This window comes from Dendropsophus ebraccatus, chromosome 11 (assembly GCF_027789765.1).
Source record: "Dendropsophus ebraccatus isolate aDenEbr1 chromosome 11, aDenEbr1.pat, whole genome shotgun sequence".
Classification (NCBI taxonomy): Eukaryota; Metazoa; Chordata; class Amphibia; order Anura; family Hylidae; genus Dendropsophus; species Dendropsophus ebraccatus.
In genome coordinates, this window is record NC_091464.1 from 97,743,993 (window position 1) to 97,758,651 (window position 14,659).

Consider the following 14,659-nt stretch of genomic DNA (forward strand, 5'->3'; position numbering starts at 1 on the left):
GTCCTGAGGTATGGAGGATTCCTTAGTATTTCACAGGTGATATAATTATACTCAGTGCTTTAGGTATTAGCACAGCTGTTCTTTGTGTGGGATATTCTCAAACCATGACCTGTTGGTGAGGCCTGAGGACTGGATTTGAGAAGCACTGCTATAGAGCCTGATATAGAGTTTGTGCAGCAGTGTCTCCCCCGGCTGTAATAATCATTATAATCGCTGTTTCCTCCCCATCAGCTTCAGTCTAATTAAACCTTTAATTGCCTCATTCTCCCTGTTTTGTCTCCTAGAGTTCCAGGAGCCGTACGCTGTGGCGGTGCTGATGGAGAGAGACTTTATTGTGGTGGACCTTACCCAGAGCAAGTAAGACGCCCCTGCTGCATCACCACCTGTGTGCACTGGGGTGGGGGGGGGGGGGTCCTTGTGTGCACTGGGGTGGGTGGGGGTCCTTGTGTGCACTGGGGTGGGTGGGGGTCCTTGTGTGCACTGGGGTGGGGGGGGGGGTCCTTGTGTGCACTGGGGTGGGTGGGGGGGGGGTCCTTGTGTGCACTGGGGTGGGGGGGGGGGGTCCTTGTGTGCACTGGGGTGGGGGGGGGGGTCCTTGTGTGCACTGGGGGGGGGGGGGGGGGTCCTTGTGTGCACTGGGGTGGGGGGGGGGGGGTCCTTGTGTGCACTGGGGTGGGTGGGGGTCCTTGTGTGCACTGGGGTGGGTGGGGGTCCTTGTGTGCACTGGGGTGGGGGGGGGGGGGTCCTTGTGTGCACTGGGGGGTACCTAATAGTCACATTATACATAATCCCCTTATAGATAGGTTGTTTTTCTCCACCACTGCCCTTCTGACCAACGTAATAAATACGACCATCTAGTATAACAGTTTTAGCTTAGCGCTCTTCAGATGCTCTCTTGGGTCTCAGTATCGCTCTCTTCAGTAGCAGTGTCGCTCTCTTCAGTTGCACTATTGCAATCTTGGGTAGCAGTATCGCTCTCTTGGGTGGCAGTGTCGCTCTCTTCAGTAGCAGTGTCGATCTCTTTAGTTGCAATGTTGCAATCTTGGGTAGCAGTATCGCTTTCTTCAGTTCCAGTGTCGCTCTCTTGGGTGGCAGTGTCGCTCTCTTGGGTAGCAGTATAGCTCTGTTCAGTTCCAGTGTCGCTCTCTTGGGTGTCAGTGTCGCTCTCTTGGGTGGCAGTATAGCTCTGTTCAGTTCCAGTGTTGCTCTCTTGGGTGGCAGTGTCGCTCTCTTCAGTAGCAGTGTCGCTCTCTTCAGTAGCAGTGTCGCTCTCTTCAGTAGCAGTGTCGCTCTCTTCAGTAGCAGTGTCGATCTCTTTAGTTGCAATGTTGCAATCTTGGGTAGCAGTATCGCTTTCTTCAGTTGCAGTGTCGCTCTCTTGGGTGGCAGTATAGCTCTGTTCAGTTCCAGTGTTGCTCTCTTGGGTGGCAGTGTCACTCTCTTGGGTGGCAGTGTCGCTCTCTTCAGTAGCAGTGTCGCTCTCTTCAGTAGCAGTGTCGCTCTCTTCAGTAGCAGTGTCGCTCTCTTCAGTAGCAGTGTTGCTTTCTTGGGTGGCAGTATCGCTCTCTTCAGTTGCAGTGTCGCTCTCTTGGGCTCTGTTGCAGTGTTTGTGTTGCTCTCTTGGGTCATAGTGTTAGTGTCACTTTCCTGTGCTTGTGTTGCTGTCTTTGGTATGCAAGGTGGGACCACTACATGTATAGCGGGTGATGCGGGGTGGGTGTCCTCTCCATGTATAGCGGGTGCAGCGGGGTGGGTGTCCTCTCCATGTATAGCGGGTGCTGCGGGGTGGGTGTCCTCTCCATGTATAGCGGGTGCAGCGGGGTGGCTGCCCTTAATGTATAGCGGGTGCTGCGGGGTGGCTGCCCTTCATGTATAGAGGGTGCAGCGGGGTGGCTGCCCTTCATGTATAGCGGGAACCCTCCATGTATAGCGGGTGCTGTGGGGTGGGTGCCCTCTCTATGTATAGCGGGTGCTGTGGGGTGGGTGCCCTCTCTATGTATAGCAGGTGCTGTGGGGTGGGTGCCCTCTCCATGTATAGCGGGTGCCCTCTCTGAGGAGTAATGGACGCCCGCCCCTCCTGGTATAGTGACAGGGTCCCTTCTATCTAACAGCTTCCCCATCTTTGAGAATCCCTACTCCATGGATGTCCACGAGTCCCCGGTCACCTGCACCCAGTACATCGCTGACTGTCCTCACGAGTTCCTCCTTGTCCTTTACGCTCTGGGAGCCAAACACAAGAAACAGGGGTACAGCAACAGGGTAAGTGTCCCCGCAGCCCCTGCCACCACTACTACTGCTGCTGCTGTGTGAATGGCAGAAAGTAAGAAAATGTTAGAGATGTGTAGTCACAGGGCAGGAAGCAGAGTCAGCGTGCACAGCGCAGGGAGGGTAATGCCAGCTGTGTGTGGGTGGGTGGGGGTGATGGTTGTGTAGGATGCAGTGTGATATGGTATGTGTGTGTGTGTGGGGGGAGGGGGGTGCAGTGGGGGGGGGGATGCAGGGTGATAAGTGTGTGTGGGGGGGGCGTGCAGTGTGATATGGTCTGTGCAGTGTGGGGGGTGCAGTGTGATAAGTGTGTGTGGGGGGGGTGCAGTGTGATGGGGTGTGTATGTGCAGTGTGATGGTGTGTATGTGTGTGTGCAGTGTGTTGGGTTGTTGGGTGCAGTGTGTTGGGTGTATGGGCAGTGTGAAGTTGGGTGCAGTGTGATGGGGTGTGTATGTGCAGTGTGATGGGGTGTGTATGTGCAGTGTGTTGGGGTGTGTATGTGCAGTGTGATGGGGTGTGTATGTGTGTGTGTGTGTGTGTGTGTGTGTGTGCAGTGTGATGGGGTGTGTATGTGCAGTGTGATGGGGTGTGTATGTGCAGTGTGATGGGGTGTGTGTGTGTGTGTGTATGTGTGTGTGCAGTGTGTTGGGTTGTTGGGTGCAGTGTGTTGGGTGTATGGGCAGTGTGAAGTTGGGTGCAGTGTGATGGGGTGTGTATGTGCAGTGTGATGGGGTGTGTGTGTGTGTATGTGTGTGTGCAGTGTGTTGGGTTGTTGGGTGCAGTGTGTTGGGTGTATGGGCAGTGTGAAGTTGGGTGCAGTGTGATGGGGTGTGTATGTGCAGTGTGATGGGGTGTGTGTGTGTGCAGTGTGATGGGGTGTGTGTGTGTGCAGTGTGATGGGGTGTGTATGTGCAGTGTGATGGGGTGTGTATGTGCAGTGTGATGGGGTGTGTATGTGCAGTGTGATGGGGTGTGTATGTGCAGTGTGATGGGGTGTGTATGTGCAGTGTGATGGTGTGTATGTGCAGTGTGATGGTGTGTTGGGTGCAGTGTGATGGGGTGTGTGTGTGCAGTGTGTTGGGTTGTTGGGTGCAGTGTGTTGGGTGTATGTGCAGTGTGAAGTTGGGTGCAGTGTGATGGTGTGTTGGGTGCAGTGTGATGGGTGTATGTTCAGTGGGGGGTGATTGGGGGGGTCGGGGTGCAGTAGGGGGTGGAAGTCGGGGTGTAGTGTGATGTGGGGCTGCAGTGGGGGGGGTGCAGTGGGGGGAGGGAGTCGGGGTTTAGTGTGATGGGGGGCTGCATTGGGGGGGTTGGGGTGCAGTGGGGGGAGGGAGTCGGGGTTTGGTGTGATGGGGGGCTGCAGTGGGGGGGTTGGGGTGCAGTGGGGGGAGGGAGTCGGGGTTTGGTGTGATGGGGGGCTGCATTGGGGGGGTTGGGGTGCAGTGGGGGGAGGGAGTCAGGGTTTGGTGTGATGGGGGGCTGCATTGCGGGGGTTGGGGTGCAGTGGGGGGAGGGAGTCGGGGGTTTAGTGTGGGGGGCTGCAGTGGGGGGGTTGGGGTGCAGTGGGGGGAGGGAGTCGGGGTTTAGTGTGATGGAGGCTGCAGCGGGGGTGATTGGGGGGAGTCGTGGTGCAGTGTGATGGGGTGTGGTGGGGGGTGATTGGGGGTGCAGAGTGATGGGGGCTGCAGTGGGGGGTGTTGGGGTGTAGTGTGATTGGGTGCGGTGGGGGATGATTGGGGGAGTCGGGGTGCAGTGTGATAGAGGGTGCAGTGGGGGGGTGAATGGGGAGGAGTCACGGTGCAATGTGATGGGGGGTGATTTTGGGGAGTCGGGGTGCAATGTAATGGGGTGATTGGGGGGAGTCGGGGTGCAATGTAATGGGGTGATTGGGGGGAGTCGGGGTGCAATGTAATGGGGGGGTGATTGGGGGGAGTCGGGGTGCAATGTAATGGGGGGGTGATTGGGGGGAGTCGGGGTGCAGTGTGGTGTCCCCAGGTGGCTTACTTGGTCTCTTCTCTTTCCTGTAGGAGTGGCCAATCACAGGAGGCGTCTGGAACTTGGGCACCACGGCCTTCCCTGAGATCATCATCACCGGGTAAGGGGGGGCACTGGAGGAGGAGGAGGTCACCTGGGGGTCGCTCCTCACAGCTGAGGGTTTGTTACAGCTGTAAGCAGAGTGAGACATCAGCCTAGCTGATACATTGTAACAGACCCTCTGCTGTGAGGTCGGGACGGCTCCTCTGGACAGCTTGCAGTGTAGCTGCTCGTATTATAGAAGTGTTATAATAATCTCCTTATTCTAGGCAGCAGTGCCCCCGGAGCAGCGCTGTCACTTACCTAGAATTGTCAATGCTGCTCTATATAATGATTATTATTCCTGCTCCTCCTTTGTGTTCACAGACATGCAGACGGTTCAGTGAAGTTCTGGGACGCCTCAGCCAGTAAGTGTCATGTGACCTGTAATCCCCCCCCACACACCCTGCAGCAGGAGAGACCCCCCCACTCTGTATGAAGCCTCATAACTGCCGCGTTCTGCTGCCCCCAGTGGACACTGTTTATAATAACACATCTTCTCGGTTAGGGTGCGGCTGGTTCCTGTAGTGCAGGGAGCAGCCGCTTATCTCCTGGGTTAGGGTGCGGCTGGTTCCTGTAGTGCAGGGAGCAGCAGCTTATCTCCTCGGTTAGGGTGCGGCTGGTTCCTGTAGTGCAGGGAGCAGCAGCTTATCTCCTCGGTTAGGGTGCGGCTGGTTCCTGTAGTGCAGGGAGCAGCAGCTTATCTCCTCGGTTAGGGTGCGGCTGGTTCCTGTAGTGCAGGGAGCAGCCGCTTATCTCCTCGGTTAGGGTGCGGCTGGTTCCTGTAGTGCAGGGAGCAGCCGCTTATCTCCTGGGTTAGGGTGCGGCTGGTTCCTGTAGTGCAGGGAGCAGCAGCTTATCTCCTCGGTTAGGGTGCGGCTGGTTTCTGTAGTGCAGGGAGCAGCCGCTTATCTCCTCGGTTAGGGTGCGGCTGGTTCCTGTAGTGCAGGGAGCAGCAGCTTATCTCCTGGGTTAGGGTGCGGCTGGTTCCTGTAGTGCAGGGAGCAGCCGCTTATCTCCTGGGTTAGGGTGCGGCTGGTTCCTGTAGTGCAGGGAGCAGCAGCTTATCTCCTCGGTTAGGGTGCGGCTGGTTCCTGTAGTGCAGGGAGCAGCCGCTTATCTCCTGGGTTAGGGTGCGGCTGGTTCCTGTAGTGCAGGGAGCAGCAGCTTATCTCCTTGGTTAGGGTGCGGCTGGTTCCTGTAGTGCAGGGAGCAGCAGCTTATCTCCTCGGTTAGGGTGCGGCTGGTTCCTGTAGTGCAGGGAGCAGCTGCTTATCTCCTTGGTTAGGGTGCGGCTGGTTCCTGTAGTGCAGGGAGCAGCTGCTTATCTCCTCGGTTAGGGTGCGGCTGGTTCCTGTAGTGCAGGGAGCAGCAGCTTATCTCCTCGGTTAGGGTGCGGCTGGTTCCTGTAGTGCAGGGAGCAGCCGCTTATCTCCTCGGTTAGCTTGCGGCCGGTGCCCAGAGACCTTGCATTCCCTTCATTTGGCGACAGCTGGAGCAGATGTCTCTTCCTTGCACTGCGCTCTCAGTAGATCCAGGATGTCACAGAGCGTAGCCTGATCCGCTCTGTGTGTACGGCGGCTGCTGCTGATCACTGTATGTATGGCGGCGGCTGCTGCTGATCACTGTGTGTATGGCGGCGGCGGCTGCTGATCACTGTGAGTACGGCGACTGCTGATCACTGTAAGTATGGCGGCTGCTGATCACTGTGAGTATGGCGGCTGCTGATCACTGTGAGTATGGCGGCTGCTGATCACTGTGAGTATGGCGGCTGCTGATCACTGTGAGTATGGCGGCTGCTGATCACTGTGAGTATGGCGGCTGCTGATCACTGTGAGTATGGCGGCTGCTGATCACTGTGAGTATGGCGGCTGCTGATCACTGTGAGTACGGCGGCTGCTGATCACTGTGTGTATGGCGGCGGCTGCTGATCACTGTAAGTATGGTGGCTGCTGATCACTGTGAGTATGGGGGCGGCTGCTGATCACTGTGAGTATGGCGGCTGCTGATCACTGTGAGTATGGCGGCTGCTGATCACTGTGAGTATGGGGGCGGCTGCTGATCACTAAGTACGGCCGCTGCTGATCACTAAGTACGGCCGCTGCTGATCACTGTGTGTATGGCGGCGGCTGCTGATCACTGTGTGTACGTAGGTGGCTGCTGATCACTGTGTGTACGGGGGCGGCTGCTGATCACTGTGTGTACGGGGGGGGCGGCCTCTGATCACTGTGTGTACGGGGGGGCGGCTGCTGATCACTGTGTGTACGGGGGCGGCTGCTGATCTCTGTGTGTACGGGGGGCGGATGCTGATCTCTGTGTGTACGGGGGGGGCGGCTGCTGATCACTGTGTGTACGGGGGGGCGGCCTCTGATCACTGTGTGTACGGGGGGGCGGCCTCTGATCACTGTATGTGACCTCTCCAATACTGCCCCCCCTGTAGTCTCCACTAGTGTCCGTGTTGTCTAATATTCTGCCCCCTTGTAGTGTGTAGTAGTTGCAGTGTTGCCCCCGGTATTGTTGTGGATGACCCCTAGGGGGCACAGTGCCGAACCCCTCCTGTAGTCTGGGGGTCCAGGCGAGGGGCTGATGGTCTTGATGTTTTGCAGCCAGCCTCCAGATGTTGTATAAGCTGAAGACGTCCAAGGTGTTTGAGAAGCTGCGGTCGGCGGAGGGTAAGCAGGCGGCTGACATTGTGGAGGACGATCCATTTGCCATCCAGATGATGTCCTGGTGTCCGGAAAGTAGAATCTTCTGTGTTGCGGGAGTTTCAGCGTACGTCATCGTCTACCGATTCAGCAAACACGAGGTGGTGGCGGAGATAGCGGTAAGTGTCCAGGACTAAGAGAGGCCTGAGCCGGTGATACATGTACCCGGAGCCGCAGCCCCTGAGCCGGTGATACATGTACCCGGAGCCGCAGATACATGTACCCGGAGCCGAGCCACAGCCCCTGAGCCGGTGATACATGGAGCCGAGCCACAGCCCCTGAGCCGGTGATACATGGAGCCGAGCCGCGGCCCCTGAGCCGGTGATACATGTACCCGGAGCCGCAGCCCCTGAGCCGGTGATACATGTACCCGGAGCCGCAGCCCCTGAGCCGGTGATACATGTACCCGGAGCCGCAGCCCCTGAGCCGGTGATACATGTACCCGGAGCCGCAGCCCCTAAGCCGGTGATACATGGAGCCGAGCCACAGCCCCTGAGCCGGTGATACATGGAGCCGAGCCGCAGCCCCTAAGCCGGTGATACATGGAGCCGAGCCGCAGCCCTCGAGCCCGTGATACATGGAGCCGAGCCGCAGCCCTCGAGCCCGTGATACATGGAGCTGAGCCGCAGCCCCTAAGCCGGTGATACATGTACCCAGAGCTGCAGCCCCTGAGCCGGTGATACTTGGAGCCGAACCGCAGTCCCTGAGCCGGTGATACATGGAGCCGAGCCACAGCCCCTGAGCCGGTGATACATGGAGGCGAGCCGCGGCCCCTGAGCCGTTCATACATGGAGGCGAGCCGCGGCCCCTGAGCCGGTGATACATGTACCCGGAGCCACAGCCCCATAGCCGTTGATACATGGAGGCGAGCCGCAGCCCCTGAGCCGGTGATACATGGAGCAGAGCTGCGTCCCCTGAGCCGGTGATGCATGTACCTTGAACCGAGCCGCAGCCCCTGAGCCGGTGATACATGTACCTGGAGCCGAGCCGCAGCCCCTGAGCCGGTGATACATGGAGCCGAGCCACAGCCCTCGAGCCGGTGATACATGGAGCCGAGCCGCGGCCCCTGAGCCGGTGATACATGTACCTGGAGCCGAGCCCCTAAGCTGGTGATACATGGAGCCGAGCCGCAGCCCTCGAGCCGGTGATACATGGAGCCGAGCCGCAGCCCTCAAGCCGGTGATACATGGAGCCGAGCCGCAGCCCCTGAGCCGGTGATACATGGAGCCGAGCCACAGCCCCTGAGCCGGTGATACATGGAGCCGAGCTGCGTCCCCTGAGCCGGTGATGCATGTACCTGGAGCCGCGGCCCCTGAGCCGGTGATACATGGAGCCGAGCCGCAGCCCTCAAGCGGTTGATACATGTACCTGGAGGCTGGAGCCGAGCCGCAGCCCCTGAGCCGTTGATACATGTACCCGGAGCCGCAGCTCCTGAGCCGGTGATACATGGAGCCGAGCCGCAGCCCTCGAGCCCGTGATACATGGAGCCGAGCCGCAGCCCTCGAGCCCGTGATACATGGAGCCGAGCCGCAGCCCCTGAGCCGGTGATACATGTACCCGGAGCCGCAGCCCCTAAGCCGGTGATACATGTACCCAGAGCTGCAGCCCCTGAGCCGGTGATACTTGGAGCCGAACCGCAGTCCCTGAGCCGGTGATACATGGAGCCGAGCCGCAGCCCCTAAGCCGGTGATACATGGAGCCGAGCCACAGCCCCTGAGCCGGTGATACATGGAGGCGAGCCGCGGCCCCTGAGCCGGTGATACATGTACCCGGAGCCACAGCCCCATAGCCGTTGATACATGGAGGCGAGCCGCGGCCCCTGAGCCGGTGATACATGGAGGCGAGCTGCGGCCCCTGAGCCGGTGATACATGGAGGCGAGCCGCGGCCCCTGAGCCGGTGATACATGGAGCCGAGCTGCAGCCCCTGAGCCGGTGATACATGGAGGCGAGGCCGCGGCCCCTGAGCCGGTGATACATGTACCCGGAGCCGCGGCCCCTGAGCCGGTGATACATGGAGCAGAGCTGCGTCCCCTGAGCCGGTGATGCATGTACCTTGAACCGAGCCGCAGCCCCTGAGCCGGTGATACATGTACCTGGAGCCGAGCCGCAGCCCCTGAGCCGGTGATACATGGAGCCGAGCCACAGCCCTCGAGCCGGTGATACATGGAGCCGAGCCGCGGCCCCTGAGCCGGTGATACATGTACCTGGAGCCGAGCCCCTAAGCTGGTGATACATGGAGCCGAGCCGCAGCCCTCGAGCCGGTGATACATGGAGCCGAGCCGCAGCCCTCGAGCCGGTGATACATGGAGCCGAGCCGCAGCCCCTGAGCCGGTGATACATGTAACTGGAGCCACGGCCCCTGAGACGGTGATACATGGAGCCGAGCTGCGTCCCCTGAGACGGTGATGCATGTACCTGGAGCCGCGGCCCCTGAGCCGGTGATACATGGAGCCGAGCCACAATGTTGGGCTCTGGTTGCGGCGCTCTGCACAATGTTGGGATCTGGTTGCGGCGCTCTGCACAATGTTGGGATCTGGTTGCGGCGCTCTGCACAATGTTTGGCTCTGGTTGCGGCGCTCTGCACAATGTTGGGCTCTGGTTGCGGCGCTCTGCACAATGTTGGGCTCTGGTTGCGGCGCTCTGCACAATGTTGGGCTCTGGTTGCGGCGCTCTGCACAATGTTGGGATCTGGTTGCGGCGCTCTGCACAATGTTTGGCTCTGGTTGCGGCGCTCTGCAAAATTTTGGGCTCTGGTTATGGCGCTCTGCACAATGTTGGGCTCCGGTTGTAGTGCTCTAAACAATGTTTGCCTTTGGTTGTGACGCTTTGCTCTGATGGGATTCATTCTTTTGTTTCCTGTAAGTCCCTAGAAGCTCGGCTCCAGTATGAGGTTGAGGACATCATGACCCCCGACCCGGATGGCATTCCCCCTTTTCCTGAGCCCACCAGTCAGCCACTGTCATCTAGGAGCCGGAACCTGGCCGGCAGTGCCAAATCTGTGACCAGCGAGGGGCCCCCGAGGGACAGTATACCGTGTCTGAGGTAAGAGGCCCCCTCCTCTCTGCGACTGGTGGGCAGTCCGGGGAGGGAACAGAGAGGGTGGGTGTCCTAGTCACCAGTATCCCCCCCCCCCCCCCCCGGATAGTACCAGCCACCAGTATCCCCCCCCTGAATAGTTCCAGTCACCAGTTTCCCCCCTGAATAGTACCAGTCACCAGTATCACCAGTATCCCCCACTGGATAGTACCAGTCACCAGTATCCCCCACTGGATAGTACCAGTCACCAGTATCCCCCCTGGATAGTACCAGTCACCAGTATCCCCCCCTGGATAGTACCAGTCACCAGTATCTCTCCGAATAGTACCAGTCACCAGTATCCCCCCAGGTAGTACCAGTCACCAGTATCCCCCCGGATAGTACCAGTCACCAGTATCCCCCCAGGTAGTACCAGTCACCAGTATCCCCCCAGGTAGTACCGGTCACCAGTATCCCCCCAGGGAGTACCAGTCACCAGTATCCCCCCGGATAGTACCAGTTACCAGCATCACCAGTAACCAGTATCCCCCCTGGATAGTACCAGTCACCAGTATCCCCCCCCCCCCCCCCCCCCCCCGGATAGTACCAGTCACCAGTATCCCCCCGGATAGTACCAGTTACCAGCATCACCAGTAACCAGTATCCCCCCTGGGTAGTACCGGTCACCAGTATACCCCCCCCCCCCGGATAGTACCAGTCACCAGTATCCCCCGGGATAGTAACAGTCACCAGTATCCCCCCGGATAGTACCAGTTACCAGCATCACCAGTAACCAGTATCCCCCCTGGATAGTACCAGTCACCAGTATCCCCCCGGATGGTACCAGTCACCAGTATCCCCCCGGATAGTACCAGTCACCAGTATCCCCCCAGGTAGTACCAGTCACCAGTATCCCCCCAGGTAGTACCAGTCACCAGTATCCCCCCAGGTAGTACCAGTCACCAGTATCCCCCCGGATAGTACCAGTCACCAGTATCCCCCCGGATGGTACCAGTCACCAGTATCCCCCCAGGTAGTACCAGTCACCAGTATCCCCCCAGGTAGTACCGGTCACCAGTATCCCCCCAGGGAGTACCAGTCACCAGTATCCCCCCGGATAGTACCAGTTACCAGCATCACCAGTAACCAGTATCCCCCCTGGATAGTACCAGTCACCAGTATCCCCCCCCCCCCCCCCAGATAGTACCAGTCACCAGTATCCCCCCGGATAGTACCAGTTACCAGCATCACCAGTAACCAGTATCCCCCCCGGATAGTACCAGTCACCAGTATCCCCCCGGATAGTACCAGTCACCAGTATCCCCCCCCCGGATAGTACCAGTCACCAGTATCCCCCCGGATAGTACCAGTTACCAGCATCACCAGTAACCAGTATCCCCCCTGGATAGTACCAGTCACCAGTATCCCCCCCCCCCCCCCCCCCCCCGGATAGTACCAGTTACCAGCATCACCAGTAACCAGTATCCCCCCTGGATAGTGCCAGTCACCAGTATCCCCCCCCCCCCCGGATAGTACCAGTCACCAGTATCCCCCCGGATAGTACCAGTCACCAGTATCCCCCCGGATAGTACCAGTCACCAGTATCCCCCCGGATAGTACCAGTCACCAGTATCCCCCCGGATAGTACCAGTTACCAGCATCACCAGTAACCAGTATCCCCCCTGGATAGTACGAGTCACCAGTATCCACCCCCCCCCCCCCCCCTGGATAGTACCAGTCACCAGTATCCCCCCGGATAGTACCAGTCACCAGTATCCCCCCAGGTAGTACCAGTCACCAGTATCCCCCGGATAGTACCAGTCACCAGTATCCCCCCAGGTAGTACCAGTCACCAGTATCCCCCCGGATAGTACCAGTCACCAGTATCCCCCCGGATAGTACCAGTCACCAGTATCCCCCCGGATAGTACCAGTCACCAGTATCCCCCCGGATAGTACCAGTCACCAGTATCCCCCCGGATAGTACCAGTCACCAGTATCCCCCCGGGTAGTACCAGTCACCAGTATCCCCCCGGGTAGTACCAGTCACCAGTATCCCCCCCGGATAGTACCAGTCACCAGTATCCCCCCAGGTAGTACCAGTCACCAGTATCCCCCCCGGATAGTACCAGTCACCAGTATCCCCCCGGGTAGTACCAGTCACCAGTATCCCCCCGGGTAGTACCAGTCACCAGTATCCCCCCCGGATAGTACCAGTCACCAGTATCCCCCCAGGTAGTACCAGTCACCAGTATCCCCCCGGATAGTACCAGTCACCAGTATCCCCCCGGATAGTACCAGTCACCAGTATCCCCCCGGATAGTACCAGTCACCAGTATCCCCCCGGATAGTACCAGTCACCAGTATCCCCCCGGATAGTACCAGTCACCAGTATCCCCCCGGGTAGTACCAGTCACCAGTATCCCCCCCGGATAGTACCAGTCACCAGTATCCCCCCGGATAGTACCAGTCACCAGTATCCCCCCAGGGAGTACCAGTCACCAGTATCCCCCCGGATAGTACCAGTCACCAGTATCCCCCCGGATAGTGGTTGGGATTGGAGCAGGTTGCGGCTGCCCGAGGTGGAGGATCTGATTGGCAGAGAGTACAGCAGGCGGCACGGAGCCAGGAGCCCTGTAATTACGGAGCGATTACGGGATTATACATCGAGCGCCACTCACAAAAGACTCCGCGCCGCTGTAATTAACCACATTCAGCGCAACGCCATTTGTTGAGACAACAACTCATTTCCTGTAATGTTATGTTAGTGCAACGTACGGTGCGGTGTATAAGCGCCAGCCCTGACCTGCTCACAGCTGCAGGGTTGTCACAGTGTATCACCACCATACTGTCAGCAAGCAGGGGTCCTGCTCACAGCTGCAGGGTTGTCACAGTGTATCACCACCATACTGTCAGCAAGCAGGGGTCCTGCTCACAGCTGCAGGGTTGTCACAGTGTATCACCACCATACTGTCAGCAAGCAGGGGTCCTGATCACAGCTGCAGGGTTGTCACAGTGTATCACCACCATACTGTCAGCAAGCAGGGGTCCTGATCACAGCTGCAGGGTTGTCACAGTGTATCACCACCATACTGTCAGCAAGCAGGGGTCCTGATCACAGCTGCAGGGTTGTCACAGTGTATCACCACCATACTGTCAGCAAGCAGGGGTCCTGCTCACAGCTGCAGGGTTGTCACAGTGTATCACCACCATACTGTCAGCAAGCAGGGGTCCTGCTCACAGCTGCAGGATTGTCACAGTGTATCACCACCATCCTTTAGCAGCATCCTGTAAGATACTGACCATGTCTTCCCCCACTCAGCGTGAAGAGCCGGCCTGTGCGGATGCCTCCCGGATACCAGACAGAATTGGTAGTGCAGCTGGTGTGGATGGATGGAGAGCCCCCGCAGCAGATCACCAGCCTGGCACTCAGCTCTGCCTATGGCCTGTGAGTATGAGTGGTGATTATATGATGACACACATACAGAACACCACTGCACACACATATACATACAGTACATCACTATACACACACATACAGAACACCACTGCACACACATATACATATACATACAGTACACCACTATACACACACATACAGAACACCACTGCACACACATATACATATACATACAGTACACCACCATACACACACATACAGAACACCACTGCACACACATATACATACAGTACACCACTATACACACACATACAGAACACCACTGCACACACATATACATACAGTACACCACTATACACACACATACAGAACACCACTGCACACACATATACATACAGTACACCACTATACACACACATACAGTACACCACAATACACACACATACAGAACACCACTGCACACACACATATACATACAGTACACCACTATACACACACATACAGTACACCACTATACACACACATACAGAACACCACTGCACACACATATACATACAGTACACCACCATACAGTACACCACCATACACATACATACAGAACACCACTGCACACACATATACATATACATACAGTACACCACTATACACACACATACAGAACACCACTATACACACATACAGAACACCACTGCACACACATATACATACAGTACACCACTATACACACACATACAGAACACCACTGCACACACATATACATACAGTACACCACTATACACACACATACAGAACACCACTGCACACACATATACATACAGTACACCACTATACACACACATACAGAACACCACTGCACAGACATATACATACAGTACACCACTATACACACACATACAGTACACCACAATACACACATACAGAACACCACTGCACACACACATATACATACAGTACACCACTATACACACACATACAGTACACCACTATACACACATATACATACAGTACACCACCATACACATACATACAGAACACCACTGCACACACATATACATATACATACAGTACACCACTATACACACACATACAGAACACCACTGCGCACACATATACATACAGTACACCACTATACACACACAGTACACCACAATACACACACATACAGAACACCACTGCACACACATATACATACAGTACACCA

General features: G+C 57.2%; 1 protein-coding gene across 3 annotated transcripts in view; it reads left to right on the forward strand.

Annotated features, from left to right (window-relative positions):
* Positions 1 to 14,659, forward strand: part of STXBP5L (syntaxin binding protein 5L) — a 244,647-nt gene that overhangs the window by 153,079 nt on the left and 76,909 nt on the right. For all 3 annotated transcript variants that reach the window (XM_069944600.1, XM_069944597.1, XM_069944598.1), the window contains exons 11-17: positions 285 to 357; positions 2,112 to 2,259; positions 4,294 to 4,361; positions 4,667 to 4,707; positions 6,946 to 7,163; positions 9,908 to 10,086; positions 13,381 to 13,506. In XM_069944600.1, coding sequence (XP_069800701.1) covers positions 285 to 357; positions 2,112 to 2,259; positions 4,294 to 4,361; positions 4,667 to 4,707; positions 6,946 to 7,163; positions 9,908 to 10,086; positions 13,381 to 13,506 — 853 coding nt within the window. The remainder of the gene's footprint in view (positions 1 to 284; positions 358 to 2,111; positions 2,260 to 4,293; positions 4,362 to 4,666; positions 4,708 to 6,945; positions 7,164 to 9,907; positions 10,087 to 13,380; positions 13,507 to 14,659) is intronic.